Source organism: Myotis davidii, unplaced genomic scaffold, assembly GCF_000327345.1.
Source record: "Myotis davidii unplaced genomic scaffold, ASM32734v1 scaffold1182, whole genome shotgun sequence".
NCBI classification, from domain to species: domain Eukaryota; kingdom Metazoa; phylum Chordata; class Mammalia; order Chiroptera; family Vespertilionidae; genus Myotis; species Myotis davidii.
The window spans coordinates 108,422-125,805 of record NW_006293525.1 but is presented as its reverse complement, the minus strand read 5'-3'; the positions used below and the strand labels follow the sequence as shown (position 1 = coordinate 125,805).

Sequence of the window (17,384 nt, the reverse complement as noted above, 5' to 3'; positions counted from 1 at the left end):
CCCTGGCTTCTCCCCAAAGCAGGAAGCCCTCGTGGCTGCAGCCGGGCCCCCTGGCTGTCTGCACCCCCTTTCCCTCTGCAGGACGGAGCCAGCGCTGGCCACATCCACCTCACAAGTCCTGCACGATGAGCACCTGGCAGAGAACCGGGATGCAATTTGAAACTATGAAACGCGACGTCAATGCCCTGCATCTTCCTAGAAGCTCCTTCCTGCTCATTCAGACCGGGGGCTTGGCACGGGCAGTGGAGACAGCATGCCTGTGGGTGCTGGAGGGAGCCCTCTGAATGGCGGGGCTCACAGGCTGTGACCAAGAGCAACTGATGCCACGCGGTGGCCCAGGTCAGCAGCTGGCCCGGGGTCCAGCCGGGAGTGTCCAGCAAGACAACCTCAGAGCCCACAGGAGCCGAGCCCACGCTCCTGGCCTCAAGGGAAAAGGTGCTCAGGCTAAAAGCAGAGACCGTTCCCAAGTCTCCCCTCCTGCTCTCAGAGGCTGGCGTGCCCAGGAGTGGGGGGTGGGCAGGTGGCCTTGGCCGGAAGCCGCGCCCGGATCTCCCCACCCCAGACTGCAGCCATTCTCCCCCAGTGTGGGGAGACACCGAGACCTGCAGGGTGGAAGTGGGGAGAGTGAAGACTGTGTCCGAGGCTCCTGGTTGGGCCCCAGGATGGAGACAGGCCGCAGGCACTGCCAGGGGACGGAGGGGAGGACAGCGAGCCGGTGATACTTTTGTCGGCTGCGTATTAGAATTTCCTGGGAGGGGCTCCTAAGAGTTGACACCTCGGCTGCCAGGACAATGCATGATCACATGACCACAAAAATGAGCCGGGCCCCTGCCCTGGCCAGTGTGGCTCAGCGGGCTGGGTGTCATCCCATTCACCGGCAGGGCACATGCCGAGTTGTGGGCTCCATCCCCAGTAGGGGGCGTGCAGGAGGCAGCTGACTGCCTCTCTCTCTCTCTCTCTCTCTCCCCCGTCTCTTCCTCTCTCACTAAAATCAATAAAAACATATTTAAAAAAATAAGCCAGACCCCTACCTTATATCATGTACAAAAGTGAATTAAAAATGGATCAATGACCTAAAGAGAAGACCTCAACCTATAAACTCTTAGAAGAACACAGGGTAAGCCTTCCTGACCGAGGATTCGGTCCTGGGTTCTTAGATACAGCACCAAAAGCACAGATGATGAAAGAGACAAATAGACGAATAGGGTTTCATAGAAACTAAAAACGTGTGTGTGTCTAAGAACATGATCAAGAAAGAAAAAGATGCCTTAGCCAGCATTGCTCAGTGGTTAGCCCATCAGCCTGAGCACCAGTAGGTCCCAGGTTCGATTCCTGTCAAGGGCATATACTTTGGTTGCAGGTTCGATCCCCGCCCCCGGGCCGGTAGGGGAGCGTGCAGGAGGCAACCAACAGATGTGTCTCTTTCACATGGACGTTTCTCTCTCTCTCTCTCTCTCCTCTCCCCCCTTCCATGCTGGATAAAAATTACTGGGAAAGGGTGAGGATTGAAAACAAAACAGAAAGCAGAAGACACCCCTGCAGAGCGGGAGAGACTGTCTGCACACTGTGCACCGAGAGGCCTGCTCTGCAGCCACTGCGGGCTGTTTCCTCCTTGTCTCCTCTAGGACGCACGCACTGAGATCCCTCCTTCCTCGGCGGCAAGTGAGTCCTCCAGGCTGAGATTCTGTGGTCCTGTTTGAGAGCTTGGGGCATCCTATATAATAAAAGCCTAATATGCAAATCGACTGAACAGCAGAACAACCGGTTGCTAAAAATCAATGGAAAAATATCCTCAGGTGAGAGTTAACAAACAAACAAAAAGTCCTCTCACAGACAGCCTCCACTAAGGGCAGGGGGAGGGGAGTGGGCAGCGATGCTGCAATTGCTGAACATGGTTTTATCCAGGCCCCGTCCTGCAATGCACACACCCACAGTCTCAGCTCGACCTTCATGTGACCTTCAGAAAACGCTTTTCTCCTTGTCGAGCTCGGGCCCAGGCAAGAAGAGACTTGGGGTTGACAAGTTGTTCTTTTCAGTAAAACGCACTTTTTCTGCCCTACACACAGCATCCAGGAAACAGATGTATCCCCTTGAATATGAATGGTCTCACAGCTTCTTCCATTAATAATTCATCACACATGCTAACGTCTCCCATCACAGCCTCCTGGCAGGAGCAGGGACAGAAACCCGTCCTCTGCCCCCGGGAAGCCCGGCCTCCGGCGCGGACAGATGGCAGCCACAGCCTCGCTTGGGTCACCGTGAGAGGTCATCACACACACGTTGCTGGAATTTTCTACAACCGGCCTTTATTGCTCTAAAAACCACAAGGCGGTCGTCAGGAAGACGCTTTCCCAGCACGGCCTCCAGAGGAGCGCGGCGTGTGGTCCCCGTGCGGCCAGCACGGTGCTGAGTGAGCCTGGCTTCGGTCGGACCGACTCTCCGCCTCTGGCACTCCACTCTGGCTCCAGTTCACAGAGCTCTCAGGAGTGCAGACACCTCTGATGAATCACACTCATTGCAAGATGTGAGAAGCACTAAAAAGTTAAAAGAAAAGGGCACCGTTACATTGGAAATCAGCGAGCTAAACAGGAGACGCCTTGGTAAGCCAACTTTGGAGTCTTTATGACGCAGTGGTCTCAGAGGAGCAGCCTCCAGAGTCTGAGCAAAGCAACATGAGGAAGCTTTCCCTTTATATGCTCCTGGTTTCTTTGTCTCCCAAATATGGGATGGGGCTTCCGGACCTTTCGCAGGCTTTACAAAGAGCCCTGTGTAGGTATTTTGCAGGAAGCTTGTAACCTTGAGCACAGCATAACTTAGTAGTTGTGAGCACAGCCTAATTCAGGTAATATTTAGATAACTGAAAGACACCTGGCATGGGAGTAACCAGGGACGGACCAGACCGATTCTTATGTCAGCAGAGCGGCGTGCAAGGCCAGAGAATTGAGCTTATTTTCCCTATTATCTGGGCAAGCACGCTTACAGAAGCCAGGAATAGCAGTTAATTTACAGAACAAAGAACCATCTATGTTTAGTGGAAAATTTTCAAACAGCAGTTTTTGCAACATAGAGGTTACGGGAACAAGATGGAGTGCCTATGCTTCAGCTCCTGTTGCCCTGGCTGGGTGGCTCAGTTGGTTGGAGCATCATCCGGTACGCCAAAAGGTGGTGGGTTCGATCCCCAGTCAGGGCACATACCCAGGTTGCAGATTCAATCCCCTGTCGGGGTGAGTGCGGGAAGCAACTGATAGATGTTTCTCACATCGATGTTTCTCCCTCTCTCTCTGTCTGACTCTCTCCCCCTTCCTTTCTCTCTCCAAAATAAATTTTAAAAAAAGTCACCTGGCCCTAGCCGGTTTGGCTCAGTGGATAGAGTGTTGTCCTGCAGACTGAAGGGTCCTAGGTTTGATTCCAGTCAAGGTCACGTGCCCAGGTTGTGGACTTGATCCCTAATAGGGGGCGTGCTGGAGGCAGCCAATCAATGATTCTCTCTCATCATTGATGTTTCTATCTCTCTCCCTCTCCCTTCCTCTCTGAAATCAATAAAAAATATTTTTTAAAAATTTTTAAAAAGTCATCTGTAATCCCTGACACATCAAGGTGAGCAACATTCACGTCTTGCTTTATAGGCTATACACACCTCCCCATGGAGGCAAGTACTTAAAGATAAAAGTGTGTAAAGCTATGAGGTCTTGTTTTGTGAACTTCTTTCAGTAGAAACACGTCATAGTCTTCATTTCATGTCACTTGCGCACACATACACACACACACACACACACACACAATGCTTCGCCACTGCAGGCGTTATTCTGCAACATCTTATCAAATTCCCTCCTGGTAAATATTCATATCACTTCCGTGTCGCCCTGTTATTAGTGAACATGCTGGGGTGGGGGTGGCCCTGGCTGTGACTGTCTGCTTCCTCCCTGCCCCCTGTCTCGGTGGGAGACGTCTGTGTCCACCGGTGTGACCTCCGTGCCTGGAACACGGAGCAGCGAGCCACCACGTCATCGACAGCTCTGCCTAAAGCGTGTGTTTTCCCTCCATTCATGGGAGTACGAGTGGGTGACAGGACAGCCAGGACCAGGCCGACTCCATGTGTGTGTCCTGCTCAAAGAAAGAGTTGGGAAATTGGTAACAGAAACCCCCCGCCCCCCCCTCCCACCCTGGGGACCTCAAGGAGCCCCTGGGGAGTTGTGGGCTGGGAGCCCAGCCGTAGCCTCTGGGTGTCGGTGTTATGCATTTTCCTGAAGCGACTGTTTTCTTAAGGACTCACATCAAAGCGAGTGTCAGCAGGCGCCACAGGACACGGTCACCCAGCCCCAGGCAGGCCCCAGGCTGGCCCCCGCCCTGCTGCTGTCCTGCAGCTCCTCCTGCTCCACGTCCTTCTGCTGTCTAGGACACTGACCTCCCCGACTCCACGTACAGCCAACTCCCGGCCGTGGGCTCACCGAACCTTCTCTGAAGGGTTTCCTTTCCTCCAGCGTAATTCTCTACGAGCCAGATCACATCGCTGCCTCCACGTCCACCACCGGTGCCTTCAGACACGGGCTCCTGACAGGCAAATCCTGGCTGGTTTTCATATTTCAGGGGCGCCCTGGCCAGCGAGTTGCCCCCCCTCTCCCCAGCCCTCACCTTGGGAAGCCTGGGGGTTAGGGCTACAGTGAATGAGCGTGTGTGCACGTGGGGGGCACATAAACATTTGGTCCACAACCCTGGCGTTTGCACCTTAGAAAACAATCTGAAACAGGCTAGCAGCTATAGATACAGAGGAAAAGGTTTCTCAGGTGAGATTTGATTTGTCTTTTCTTGGAACCAGCCCTAATGACCTGTGGCATAGGCCCTATGCAAAGTAGTTTTCAAGTCCGCCGGTGTGGCTCAGTGGTTGAGCGTCGACTTATGAACCAGGAAGTTATGGTTCTATTCTGGTCAAGGGCACATGCCCGGGTTGTGGGCTCAGTCCCCAGTGTGAGGTGTGTAGGAGGCAGGCAACCAGTGATTCTCTCTCATCAGCTCTCTCTCTCTCTCTCTCACTCTCTCTCTCCCTCCCTTTCTCTCTGAAATCAATAAAAAAAATTTTTTTTTAAAAAAAGAACTGAAATTTTGAAAAACAACAACAAAGTGTTTTTCAATTAGTTATTGAAATATCAGAGAATAAGTTTTATTTTACTTTTTTAAAAAGACAGTTTATCTTGTTTGAAAGACCCGTGTACAGATGTTCATTGTCCAAAACAACAAACCCAACATTTTTAAGACAAAGACCCGCGTGCTGTAGCCCTAGCTGTCTGGCTCAGTAGACAGAGCATCGGTCCTGGGTTTGATTCTGGTCAAGGGCATGTACCTTGGTTGCAGGTTTGATCCCAGGGTCTGGTCAGGGCGTGTGTGGGATGCAACCAATCGGTGACTCTCTCTCACATCGATGTTTCTCTCTCTGTCTCTGCCCTTCCTTCCACTCTCTCTAAAAATCAATGGAAAAATATCCTCAGGTGAGGATTAACAATGTTTCTGCCTCCGCTGTGTTCACACGACTCCACCAGGGACTGTTTTAGCAAAACCAAGGACAATAGGGGTGTTTGTCGCATTAGAACCACCTTTACCTGGACATTGAATGGTTGTTTTACTTACATGAAGACTGAACACCATCTTTTTCCCGCCGATTTTTCACTGTTTTTAAACTGGTCTAAGGGCCCTCCATGTCGTTAGTGCAATCAGCATATTTAACAGCTGTAGGCTCCTGGCATCCTGTCTCCCCCGTGGGGGCAACGACATTCTCTTTAATTGTAACTGGACTTAGTTTCTAGAACCCCACTGAACTGGAGCTAAAAAAACAAGGTTTATTTTCATGCTCCTTCTAAACAAAAATAAACTGGCTAAAAATTAGAAAGTGGGCACTTTTACCGTCTGAGCATTCTTCTGTTGTCGTTAATCCTCACCCGAGGATATTTTCCCATTGATTTCTCTTTTAGAGAGAGTGGAAGGGGGAGGGGAGAGAGAGAGAGAGAAACATTGATGTGAGACAGATACATCAATTGGTTGCTTCCTGCACGCACCCTGACCTGGGGTGAGGGATTGAACCTGCCACCCAGGCACAGGCTCTTGACCAGGAAACACACCCTTGACTCTGGTGTGCAGACCTATGCTCTAACCACTGAGCTTCCGGCAAGGGCTGCATATTCTTCTTCTTCTTTTCTTTTTGTTAATCCTCACCTGAGGATATTTTCCATTGATTTTTAGAGAGAGGGAGAGAGAGGGAGAGACAGAGAGAAACACTGATACAAGAGAAACACATCACTTGATTGCCTCCTGCACGAACCCTGACCAGGGCCTGGGCCAGGGAGGAGCCTGCAACCGAGGTCCATGCCCTTGACTGGAATTTGGTCCGCAGGCCAACGCTCTATCCACTGAGCCACACCACCAGAGCTGGATATTCTTTCTTAGGGTGACTGACATATTGGCTCTCGGGACAAAGAAGGAACATGCATGTACCCCTAGACAGAATGCCACGCTGTGCCCCCGACAGACTGGTGTCTGTCTCTCAGCCCAGGAAGAACAGCCCCGGGGTGTGGGAGGGAGAAGCCCTGCGGGCAGCAGACATCCGCGGTGGGTGGTCCCGGGGCAGAGCTCTGGCCCCTGGATGGCGCTCCTGAGCGCAGAAGGGCCATCGCAACCGCACGGTCAGCAGGGAAGTGCTGCTGGTGCGTGCTGCAGAGGCCTCCTCAACGCCGCTCCACTCTGAGCGCGGGCCGGGCCCCTGGCGGAGGTGGGGGGCGAAGGTGGCCCTCATGGGAGGGCCTTTCAGTCTGAGATCCTGGGTTTGTCCTCTGTCTGTCCAGGAGAGACCTGAGGCAGGGCGAGGGGGGGAGCCGTAGGCCAAGGAGGCCCGTCCAGGAGGACGGCGCTCACTAGAGGCTTTGCCCGAGCTCCACACAGACACCGAGTCAGCCAGAGAACCAGCGACTGGAGTCTCAAAGGCCCCGGCACAGCTGGCAGAGGAGGGGAGGCACCGGCCCTGTCAAGGCGGGGCTGTATTACACCTCAGAAAAGACACCCTTGTTCCTGGGCAGGAGGGCCCAGCATCACAAAGGGGCCAGCCTCCCTCGCCTTAACTTACAAGACACTCACGCAGCCCTAAGGAAGGCGCCCCGGCTCCATCTGGAGCCAGGCACAGAGATGGGCAGTAATTTGGAAAATGGTATTTAACCATCTGAGGAAACCAGGGCAGTGAAGAGCAGTGACAGACCCCTGGAGACCACAACAGACTCAGGCCACGTGGGCGAGAGGTGTGGCGCCCGTGCACAAGGAGGAGCAGGCACGCGGAGGAGAGCGCGCTCAGGAAGGGAGGGCCGTGCCCTGGGGCCGGGCAAGCGAGCCAGGGTGGTGGCTCCTCTGCCAGGCTGGGTGTAAGCTCACGGTGCTGGGTGGCTGCCTGACAGCCGACAGTGTGATGGTCACCTGAGGGGAAGGGGGCTGGGGAGGTAGAAGAGGATAAGGGGGGACAATGGTGACTTGGGGTGCTGAACACAGCACAATTACAGATGGTGTGTTATGGATCGTACAGCTGAAGCCTCTATCATTTTATGAACGAATGCAACCCAAAACATTTAATAAAAGTTTTAAAAAGAGCCCTGGCCAGTGTGGCTCAGTGGCTGGAGTACCAGCCCGCACACCGAAGGGGTGCAGGGTCAATTCCCGGCCAATGGCAGAGTTCGCTCCCCACCCGTCGGGGCACATGTGGGAGGCAACTGTTCGCTGTGTCTCTCCCATATCGATGTCTCTCTCTCTCTCTCTCTCCTCTCCCTCCCTCCTTCGCTTCCACTCTCTCTGAAAAATCAATGGAAAAAGATATCCTCATGTGAGGATTAACAAAAACCAAAAAGAAAAGTGAAACCGGTAAAAAATGTGCAGTCTTGTACATTCTCATAAATCACACACATGTACACACACACACATGCACATGCACACATGCACACACACACACACAAGCACACGCACTCCAGGCTCCTATTTTACCATATTCCCAGGGACACTCTCTCCCATTCACCTGTCGGCCTTATTCAAAACCTTGACTCAATGGGCAGGAGAGCCAGTGTCGCTTCTGTTCCCCGGGTGTGGCTTTGACGACAGACATACCTGTCCCCCAGGCAGGCCTTACTCCCTGGCCCCGCCCCCTCTGACCTCACCAGAAATGAGATTGTCCCAACATACAGAAAGGAATGTAAGCGCAAAAGACAAACTGCCCATTGTCAGAAAGATCCTAAGGACATCTGCGGACGCAGGAAGGCAGCCCCTTTGTGTGGGATAGAAGGGACGCGCTATCACGGCGAGGTTTCTCGCTGATGCCAAACCAGCGGGGCAGTGGTCCATGCTGCCGGGCTAGTGCCTTCCCGTGGTCCAGCCGTGGGGAAACTGAATGGCCAGGGACACCACCCACCTTGAGGGGCAGGAGGGGGAGGAGAGCCAGGGAGAGACTCTGCCCCTTGCTCTCAGCCCCTTCTCCCATGCGGGCCAGGCCCTCCCTCCACACTTAGGTGCCTGGGCAGGACGGAGGCACCCTGGTGAGGGTCAGGCAGCTGACTGGTGCCGGTGGGAGGTGGGTTTGTCTGCCTGTGTGCACCAGACCTTTTTCTTCAGCTGACCTTGCAGCTCCGACTTGTTGCATGTTGGGAAGGTCACCTGCAAGGAGCTCAGGCTGCCATAGTAAACACCACAGACACGGGCTTACACAGCAGTTTATTCTCTCCCCGTCCTGGAGGCTGGACGTCTGAGCTGGAGGTGTGGGCGGGGCTGGTTCCTCCCGAGGCCTCTCTCCTTGGTGTGTAGACGGCCGTCCTCTCCTGCGTCCTCACATGGTCGTTCTCGGTGTCCTCATCTCTCTTCTTATAAGGACCCAGTCACACTGGGTCACGGCCACCCTGGGACCTCGTTTGATCTGTACCACTTTTTAATGGCCCCCTCTCCAGATACAGACCCACTGGGAGATACTCGGCGTTAGAAGGCCAACAAATGAATTTCGGGGACATACTTGGCTTGCGAGCCTCCGAGTTCCGTTTCCAGCAGAGCTGACCGAGAAGGAAGAGGTCAGGTCCAAGGTGACCATCACGGTGAGCGCCACTGCTCAGCTCTCCTGCCTGGCATGTGCCACTCTGTACAGAGGCGAGACAGACCCCTGGCAGCCGGACATACTCCTCACTGGGACCGTGGCACGCGAGGCCGTGGGCTCTCTGAGAACCGTGCAGGGGCCAGTGAGCCAGGTGGCCCCACCCCATCCCGGGCAGAGGCTGGCCAGGAAGGTGGGCCACTGCCTGGTGACAGGGAACTTAATGGGAGGGCTCCTTAGGGGCTTCAGCTGACGAGGGAGCCACAGAGGCAGGAACTGGGGGAGCAGGTGCCCAAGGACTGGGGCAGCAGGACCCCCTGAGGTTCCTAAGATCTCCAAGCTTGGAGGAGGAGCCCCAAGCGCCGTCCTGAGACCCCCTCGGAGGGGCCTGGTATCGGGCAGTGAGACCCATGGGAACGGGGGCGCTGCCATCTTCCCAGGAGCTGCTGGCCCAGGAGCTCAGGCCTCTGCAGACCTCCACGCAGCCAGCGGGCGCTGGCATCTCTTAAGGGCAGAGGAAACCAGCCAGCAGGACCCACCGCTCCTGGAATCACCTGTGTGCCAGGTGGGGCGCAGGTGTGGCGATGCGGGCTCAGCAAGGCCCGCCCCCTCTGGTCCGCAGCCTCGCGAGTCCCTGCGGGCAGTGCCTGCTGGACGGGCCTGGCGGAGCTGGGGGAGCAGAGCTCGGCCTGCAGTCCGGGGGCTCCCCAAGCAGAGAGCAGCGTCCTCCACCAGCAGCGCGCCTGCGTCATTTGGAGGAGCCGGGCGCCAGCCCATGGACTCCTGGAAGGCGGGAAGTGAGCCTGGGCACTTGGGCGAAGGTGAGCTGGCTTATGGTTAGCGGGACAGACGTTCGTCTCAAGTACGGTCCCTCCTGGGCCCTGGTGGGCAAGGCATTTAAGGCATTTCCCTGACGGCCCTTCAGGAGGGCACTGAGGGCGGGAAGTCAGCAGTGAGAGACCCTCCCCAGGGCAGCACCACCCCTCCCAGCGCCCCCCCTGATAAAGGTGCAGCAGCGACTACCCTCTGTGTGTGGCATGTTACTTGCTCACGTTATGCCACAGCCTAGAGCGAAGGGGCTTCGTGAACATTGGAACTGCACCTGAGGTACTGCCAGCGTTTGCCTGTTGTAACACCTCTCACTTAGGCACGAACACCTGCAGTGTTGAAAGGGAAGTAAGGGAATTAATTCTTCTTCCTCCGCCTCGCAGGCAATGCTTGGCTTATACATGTGTGTTTTCGGTGACATCTGGGAGGTGCTGGGTACATATGGAACAACAACAACACACATATTTGCTAGGAAAAGATGAATAAAACCTCCGTCGGAGATTGAAGTTAATATTAGAATCACATCCTCCTCCACAGAGGCTCCTGGAATCCCGGGGAGGGCCCAGGGGCCTGGAAACCACAGGCTAATGGGGGCATCTCCCTGAAGCTCACAGTGCTGGCGTTTGCAGGAAGTAAATCTTCGGTGAACCGTAATACAAGTGCTGACACCACCGAGTGGCATAACAATGTCTGTGGACTTGCCGATAGAATAGACGGGCAAGTCTCCCCTCGATCCTGACGTCATCTCCCCATGGCCCGCCGGCTCTGTTCTCTGCGGCACTGAATGAAGTTTCGGAAGCACCGCCCTTGTTATAAACACTGGGACATGGTGGTTTTCGGTGGTCTTGCTGGTTCCTGCTGTTAGTCGGGGAGCTAACTCAATAGCCAACAGTCTGTATTTAAAAAAACTGGTAGGTGTAGGACTTCAAGTGACAGAAAGAAGCAATATCTAAGGAAGGCTGCAAAGAAATGCTTGATTGAGTCTGCTTCTGAGATAAGCTGTCCGCATTTAGCGTCATCAGCCATGCACTCACACAGCTGTACCGTGTCCTTTCCCATCAGGTTCTTCAAATAAAGCTCATCTTTGCAGTAAGTGCAAGACTGAAACCACAAAGTAAGTTTTCCTGTGTGACATCTTAATTTCTATAATTTATTTCTAGGAAAGAATGCATGTGTGCAATTATATGTATTGTCATGCTTGCAGGTTATTATAATACCTCATTTTTAAATTCATGCATTCAAGGGTTGGGGGCATAGCAGAGCGCAAGCAGTTCTGTTGCCCAAGATCTTTTAAAAGTTTTGTACAGCCCGACTGGCGTGGCTCAGTGCTGGAGCAACCACCTATGAACCAGAAGGTCATGGTTTGATTCCTGGTCAGGACATATGCCCAAGTTATGGGCACAATCCCCAGCGGGGGGCATGCAGGAGGCAGCCGACCAATGATTCTCTCTCATCATTGATGTTTCTATCACTTCTTCTTCCTTTATCTCTGAAATCAATAAAAAAAAGTTTAGTATAATGACCTGGGCTTTATATGAGCATATGAACAGCTTCGTCATTTAGCTGTCTCCCCTCAGCAGTTTCACATACGTGTCAATTTGTGAAGGACTAAGGCCACATTTCACCATATTTCTGCCTCTCTCCTCAGTAACCAGTGTTGGCCTCAGTGTAGGACTCACATACCAATAGCAAAATCGCAATTAGCAAATTTACCTGCTATCCCCTTAAAATGCGTGTGTTTGGTGACTGTGCCTCCACAGTCCTTGGTTATAAAACTATATTTAAGAAGTCAACAACTTTATGACGATTGCTTTCCTCTAAATTCATGATTCCAGGATAAAGGTCTTGGTTCGGCAACACTTGAATACAAGTCATACAAATGAAACCATAGCAAATAAGCAAGTTTGACAGATTCTACGAAATGGGTGGATTTTCTATGTTCATGAACTGTTGCTTTGAAATGGAAGGAAGTGCTTGATTTGACTTTTAGTTCCTGTTCCAAGTTGGTGGATTGTTGCATTTTAGGATAAACTGGCCAATTAGAACTTTGGCCTTGTCCATAGGTGTGTGTGTGTGTGTGTGCTTGCCACAAATAAAACCACAGTCCTGGCCGGTGTGGCTCAGTTGGTTGGAGTGTTGTCAGTGCACAGATTGGTCGCGGATCTGATTCCTGGTCACAGCACATACCTGGGTTTCGGGTTCCATCCCCCGTCGATCTCTGGAAGGCAACTGATCGGTGATTCTCCCATCAATGTTTTTCTCTCCTCTCTCTCTCTAGCCTTTTTCCTTCTCTCTCTAAAATCAAAGAAAACATCCTCAGGTGAGGATTAAAACAAACGCAATACTCACTGGTCTTGCAGACACAGTTATGGGCTTTATTATGGTTAGAGGCAGTATTTTGCAGTCAAATATTGGGACACACAATAAATATTAGGGTGCACCATCAGGACCATGGAAAGAAAAATTTGAAATAGGGACCATTTCATACTTGGAATGATGGTTTCTAACCCCCACCCTCCCCGCCCAAGTCCCTTTATAACTTCTTACTCATTTTTCAAATTCCTTCTCAACCTGCCCATATTATTTTATTTCCTCCCTTGCATATGCCATGTTTGACTTCTCAGGCATGAGGATGACGGCCATGCTGGATTTGGGAGAGGAAAGGGCACTTAGTGGGCAAAGTAGCTATTAGGTGCAGAATGAGAAAGAGTAGATCAATGAGAAAAAGAGGTCACCACATCGGCCCGGAGGCCACCTTCCTGGCTGGGATGGAGAAGGGGGCTTTGAAGGCCACGGGAGAACTGAGGGGCAGGTCTAGGCTGTGTGCTGCCGGCGGGGATGGGGACGCAGGCCACACTGAAGATTTCACTGAGTTATGGAATTAGCCCTTTTTAATCCCAGGTCCTGGGACTCAGTGCTGCCGACAGAAGAAGCTCCTGACGGCATTGCTGTAGCTCCTGTTGAAGGCCGTGTAGATCAGGGGGTTGAAGAAGGAGTTGGAGTAGCCGAGCCAAAGGAAGATGCTCTTCCAGAGGGCAGGGGGGTCGCAGGCGCAGAGGGGGCTGACGAGCTCCGTGGTGAAGAAGGGGATCCAGCAGATGGCAAACACCCCGATGAGAGTGCCCACCATCACGGCGGCTCGCTGCTCCTTCTGCTCCCTCCACGTGTCTCCCTCTGCCTGGCAGGTGACGGTGCTGTGGCGGGCGGTGAACAGCATCTGGGGCTCCTGAGCAGGGACCCTCTGGAAAAGGTAAGCAGAAGCTTCGTGAAGGGCCAGCAAGTCCCTGTCCCTCTAAACTGCCAAGGGGAATTGTCTAGATTTAGATGGACTACAATCCAGCGCTCTGTTTGTATGGGTGCTGTTGTACCTACCACCACGCCCACGATTACAGAACAGAAGGCCCGTCAGCCTGCAACTTCAGGTGTCTAACGGGGAAACAAGCAAATTAACTCGTAATAACTTCAAAACACAAAATCCAAACAGAAGACATTTCTTTTAAAAAGATTGATTATAGCAGATGGTGAAAGAAGATAATGAAGGACCAATTTGTGGCTACAGAGTAAATTTTAAAAGACTTGAGGAAAAGACAATTTTATTTAATAGAAAACTTGAAGCAGTGAAAATCTTGACCAATCCTACACCACCTTGCAGCTGGCATTTCAGATCACCATGAGAAGACTCCTCTGCGTGTCTGCAGCACACCTCCTTCTCTCAGCCCGTGGGGGGCTGTCATGATTGTGGGCTCTGCTTCCGTACAGGAAGTGCCACTGTTCTGAGACATGACCACATTAGCCGATCACTACACAAGATACCTACATTGTGTATAATTCAGACGTCACTGGAGAAAAAGCAGTGGTCCTAGAGTCCACAGACAGAAAGACAAATTGGAGCGAAATGCACAAGAGCACAGACTTATTCTCCCTGTGTTATCTGAATCTGCCTTTAACAACACACACACACACACACACACACACACACACACACACGTATGTATATATATTTAAATTTATTTCAGAGAGGAAGGGAGAAGAAGAGAGAGAGAGAAACATCAGTGATGAGAAAGAACCATCGATTGGCTGCCTCCTGCATGCCCCTACTGGGGATTGAGCCCACAACCTGGACATGTGCCCTTGACCAGAATAGATCCTGGGACCCTTCAGTCCACAGGCCGGTGCTCTATCCACTGAGCCAAATTGGCTGAGGCGTGAATCTGCCTTTTTGTACAAATATGATCATTTCAGGCCATGCTCTAGGTGGGTTAACTTGACCATGTGACACCTGGCAAAGAACTGCCTGCTGAAGCCTGCACCGTAATAGCCAGTCATGGAGGCTTCACCTCCTTGCCTCAGAGAATGCCAGGCCTCAGTTCACTAAGTCAACACATCCTCAGAACCTATATTAATACTGTAAATTGTATGTTGCCATACAGGTGCTAACAGAAACCACCAACATTTTCTACTAGTCGGTTCACTGTGAATCGTCGTCACGCCCCCCTTCTCCTATTGCTCATCCACCAGTCGAAGAGCATGTGACTCACTGTATAATCCTTAGTCTGTGGGGGGACTATCATGATTGTGTCTCTGTAATTGAAGAAGTGTCTCTGCCCCAAACAGAACATTGATACCCTGGTACCAAATCCAACCTTACTATGGTTTGTTGTATTATGTTAAAAGCAAAAGGGATAATACCAGATTGGATATATCATTTGTACAATCTCTCTGATAAAATCCAATATAAAATATACATATATTTACTAGAGGCCCAGTGCATGAAATTCATGCACTAGGGGGATGGTCCCTCAGCCCGGCCTGCACCCTCTCACAGTCTGGTAGCCCTCAGGGGATGTCTGACTGCTGGCTTAGGCCCGCTCTCTGTGGGGAGTGGGCCTAAGTCATCAGTCAGACATCCTTAGCACTGCTGCAGAGGTGGGAGAGACTCACACCACCTCCGCTGTGCTCGCCAGCCGTGAGCCCAGCTTCTAGCTAAGCGGCACTCCCATGGTGGGAATTGGCTGAAACTGGCTCTCTGACATCCCCCGAAGGGGTCCCAGATTGCAAGAGGGCGCAAGCAAGGCTGAGGGACCCTACCAGTGCATTATCGGGGCTGGTTAGAGATGGCAGGAGAGCTCCAGGGTGTATCCAGCCCATCTTGCTCAGTCCCAATTGGCCAGATCCCAGCAGCAAGCTAACCTACCAGTCAGAGCATTTGCCCCCTGGTGGTCAGTGCATGTCATAGCGAGCAGTGGAGCGGCCTTAGCATATCATTAGCATATTATGCTTTGATTGGTTAAATGACCAACTGGTTGACTAGACACTTAGCATATTAGGCTTTTATTATATAGGATTAATTTCAGAGAGAAAGGGAGAGGGAGAGAGAGATAGAAACATCAATAATGATGAAAGTGAATCATTGATCAGCTGCCTCCTGCACACCCCCTCCTGGAAATTGAGCCCACAACCCGGGCCTGACCTGAACCAAACCCAGGATGCTTCAGTCCCCAGGCTCTATCCACTGAGCCAAACCAGCTAGGGCTAAAATCCAAATTTCTTTTTTAACAGAAAGCCAGGTTGCTCAATGACTAAACATATAAAATTGCTAAAATAAAAGACAGGCACAAAAACTAATAATTGGTGTGTTTCAGAAAGATTCACTTCTTTACTTGCTATGGAAACTCATCGCCAGGTATTCTCTAAACAATGAACACGAGTGCATGTCACTTGGTGCTTTGATGCCTCCAAAAGAGTCCTGAGCCGAGGTTCTTCAGGGGACGGCAGCAAAGCAGCATGGGTGCTGGCCTTTAAGCCACGCACCTGGGAGGAGCAGACCACCCATGAAGAGGAGACTGCTGTGAAGGTCCGTGCAGACCACGCACTGCCATGCCCCTGGGTGGATCGCCTCTCTTGTTCCAGTTTCTTTATCCTGTGTTGGAATCAGGCTTTTTTGTGTTGTTCCAGAGCCAAGACTCTGTGTTCAGTAGGACCAGGAGCTGGGCCATTCCAAGAACGAACTCCCCAGTGCCCTCAAAGGCCTCTGTCTCCTTAAAAGAGAGCACAGAGATAAAATTCTTCAGGGAAAGGGTTCCTGGGGAGAGTGGCCACCCATGAGAGTCAGGTTTCGATGTAAAAGAACAAAGGCTGGGAGTAGATTATGTTTATGTAGCTTGAGCTCTGGGCTTAGGTTTAAATAGCTTAACCCAAGGGGTCTTGGCGAAGAGCTTTTCCTTGGGCCAATCAGGGAGGAGTCTACCCCACAGTTAACACTTCATGCTCCCTCCCTCCATTAACGCCACAGATGAGGCAAAACAATCTCCTTTGAAGCAAAACAAAAGGCAACCTGGCTGCCCCGGATGGACAGATGGATGCTGGAATCTTTGGGACGTGCCTTCTGGATCAGGACTGGAGACCCTGGCTCCTACCTTGGGAGATCTTCCAGGCGCTTCTTATAACACCTGTGGTTTGTCGCAGAGTTGTTCAATGTCTTGTCCAGAGCTCAATGAACTTAAGTGACCTTCCGGCGGAGAGCATCAGAGCTTCAAGAAAACGCACGTTTACTGCCCATTGAGGCGGGCCTGGCCCTGCCTGGCCAGCGGTTCACAATCACGCAACTCGAGCTGCCCCCTGAGCGCCAGGTCTCCACAGACAAAACTTCATCTGCAAGGAGACCCCAAAGCAGCCATGAAGATCAGACAGAGCTTGGGGGTCTCCCTTGAAGCTTTGGCTGAGTGGGTACCAAGAGTGGGGAATTGAGAACTAAGTGTCCCTACAATTGAGGGCCAGACCGGGTGCTCTGAAGCCCAGAGCCTGTCTGAAACTCTGTCGATCAAGAACAATTCATCTCAAGGACAGTTTTGGAAGCCCACGGGCCAGTGGCAGCCCCTCGCTTCTGAAAGTCTGGCAACCTCAGAGGCACCCTCCAGTCCACTCCCACCGGAGCAACAGCCAATCAACAAAGCTGCTCACCAGACAATAGACCCCTCACACCTCAGAGGCCCCCCCGGGGAGCTCCACTCTTCCCCCAAACGCCACCCGAGGTCAGCAGGCCGCTCTGCTCCACTCCAGGGGGCTGCGCCCGGCCAGCCTGGCTCTCCTGGGCACGAGTAAGCCATCATCAGTGCCTCTGCTCCCGAGCTTCGGGGGTGCTTTCAGCACCTGTGACGCAAGACCTGTCTCTCTCCCGTTGTCCATCCCCCCCTCGGGGTCTGCCAGGGGCTGGGCTTTCGGGGTGTGTGTGTGTGTGTGTGTGTGTGTGTGTGAATAAAGTTCAGCAGATAAGAAACGGGTGATGTGTGTGTTCCCCGGCTAACACCGCTAGTTTGCGGTGGAACTGCATGTGGAAACTGGCGCCTGCTACCGTGGACGGTCGTTAACCCTCACAGGAACGTGAGGACAGAGGCAGCCCGTGTCACAGGCAGAGCCGGGTCCCTTAGAGGCCGTGCAGAGCCAAGGGACGCATGTTTCAAAG

General features: G+C 52.5%; 1 protein-coding gene across 1 annotated transcript in view; it reads right to left on the bottom strand.

The window, feature by feature from the left end:
* Positions 1–12,297: 12,297 nt before the first annotated feature.
* The window catches only part of HTR5A (5-hydroxytryptamine receptor 5A), a gene marked incomplete at its 5' end in the record, with an annotated part of 7,325 nt that continues 2,238 nt past the window's right edge, over positions 12,298–17,384 (bottom strand). Inside the window, one exon of the mRNA XM_015566150.1 lies at positions 12,298–13,163. Within this exon, the coding sequence (XP_015421636.1) occupies positions 12,834–13,163 (330 nt within the window). The remainder of the gene's footprint in view (positions 13,164–17,384) is intronic.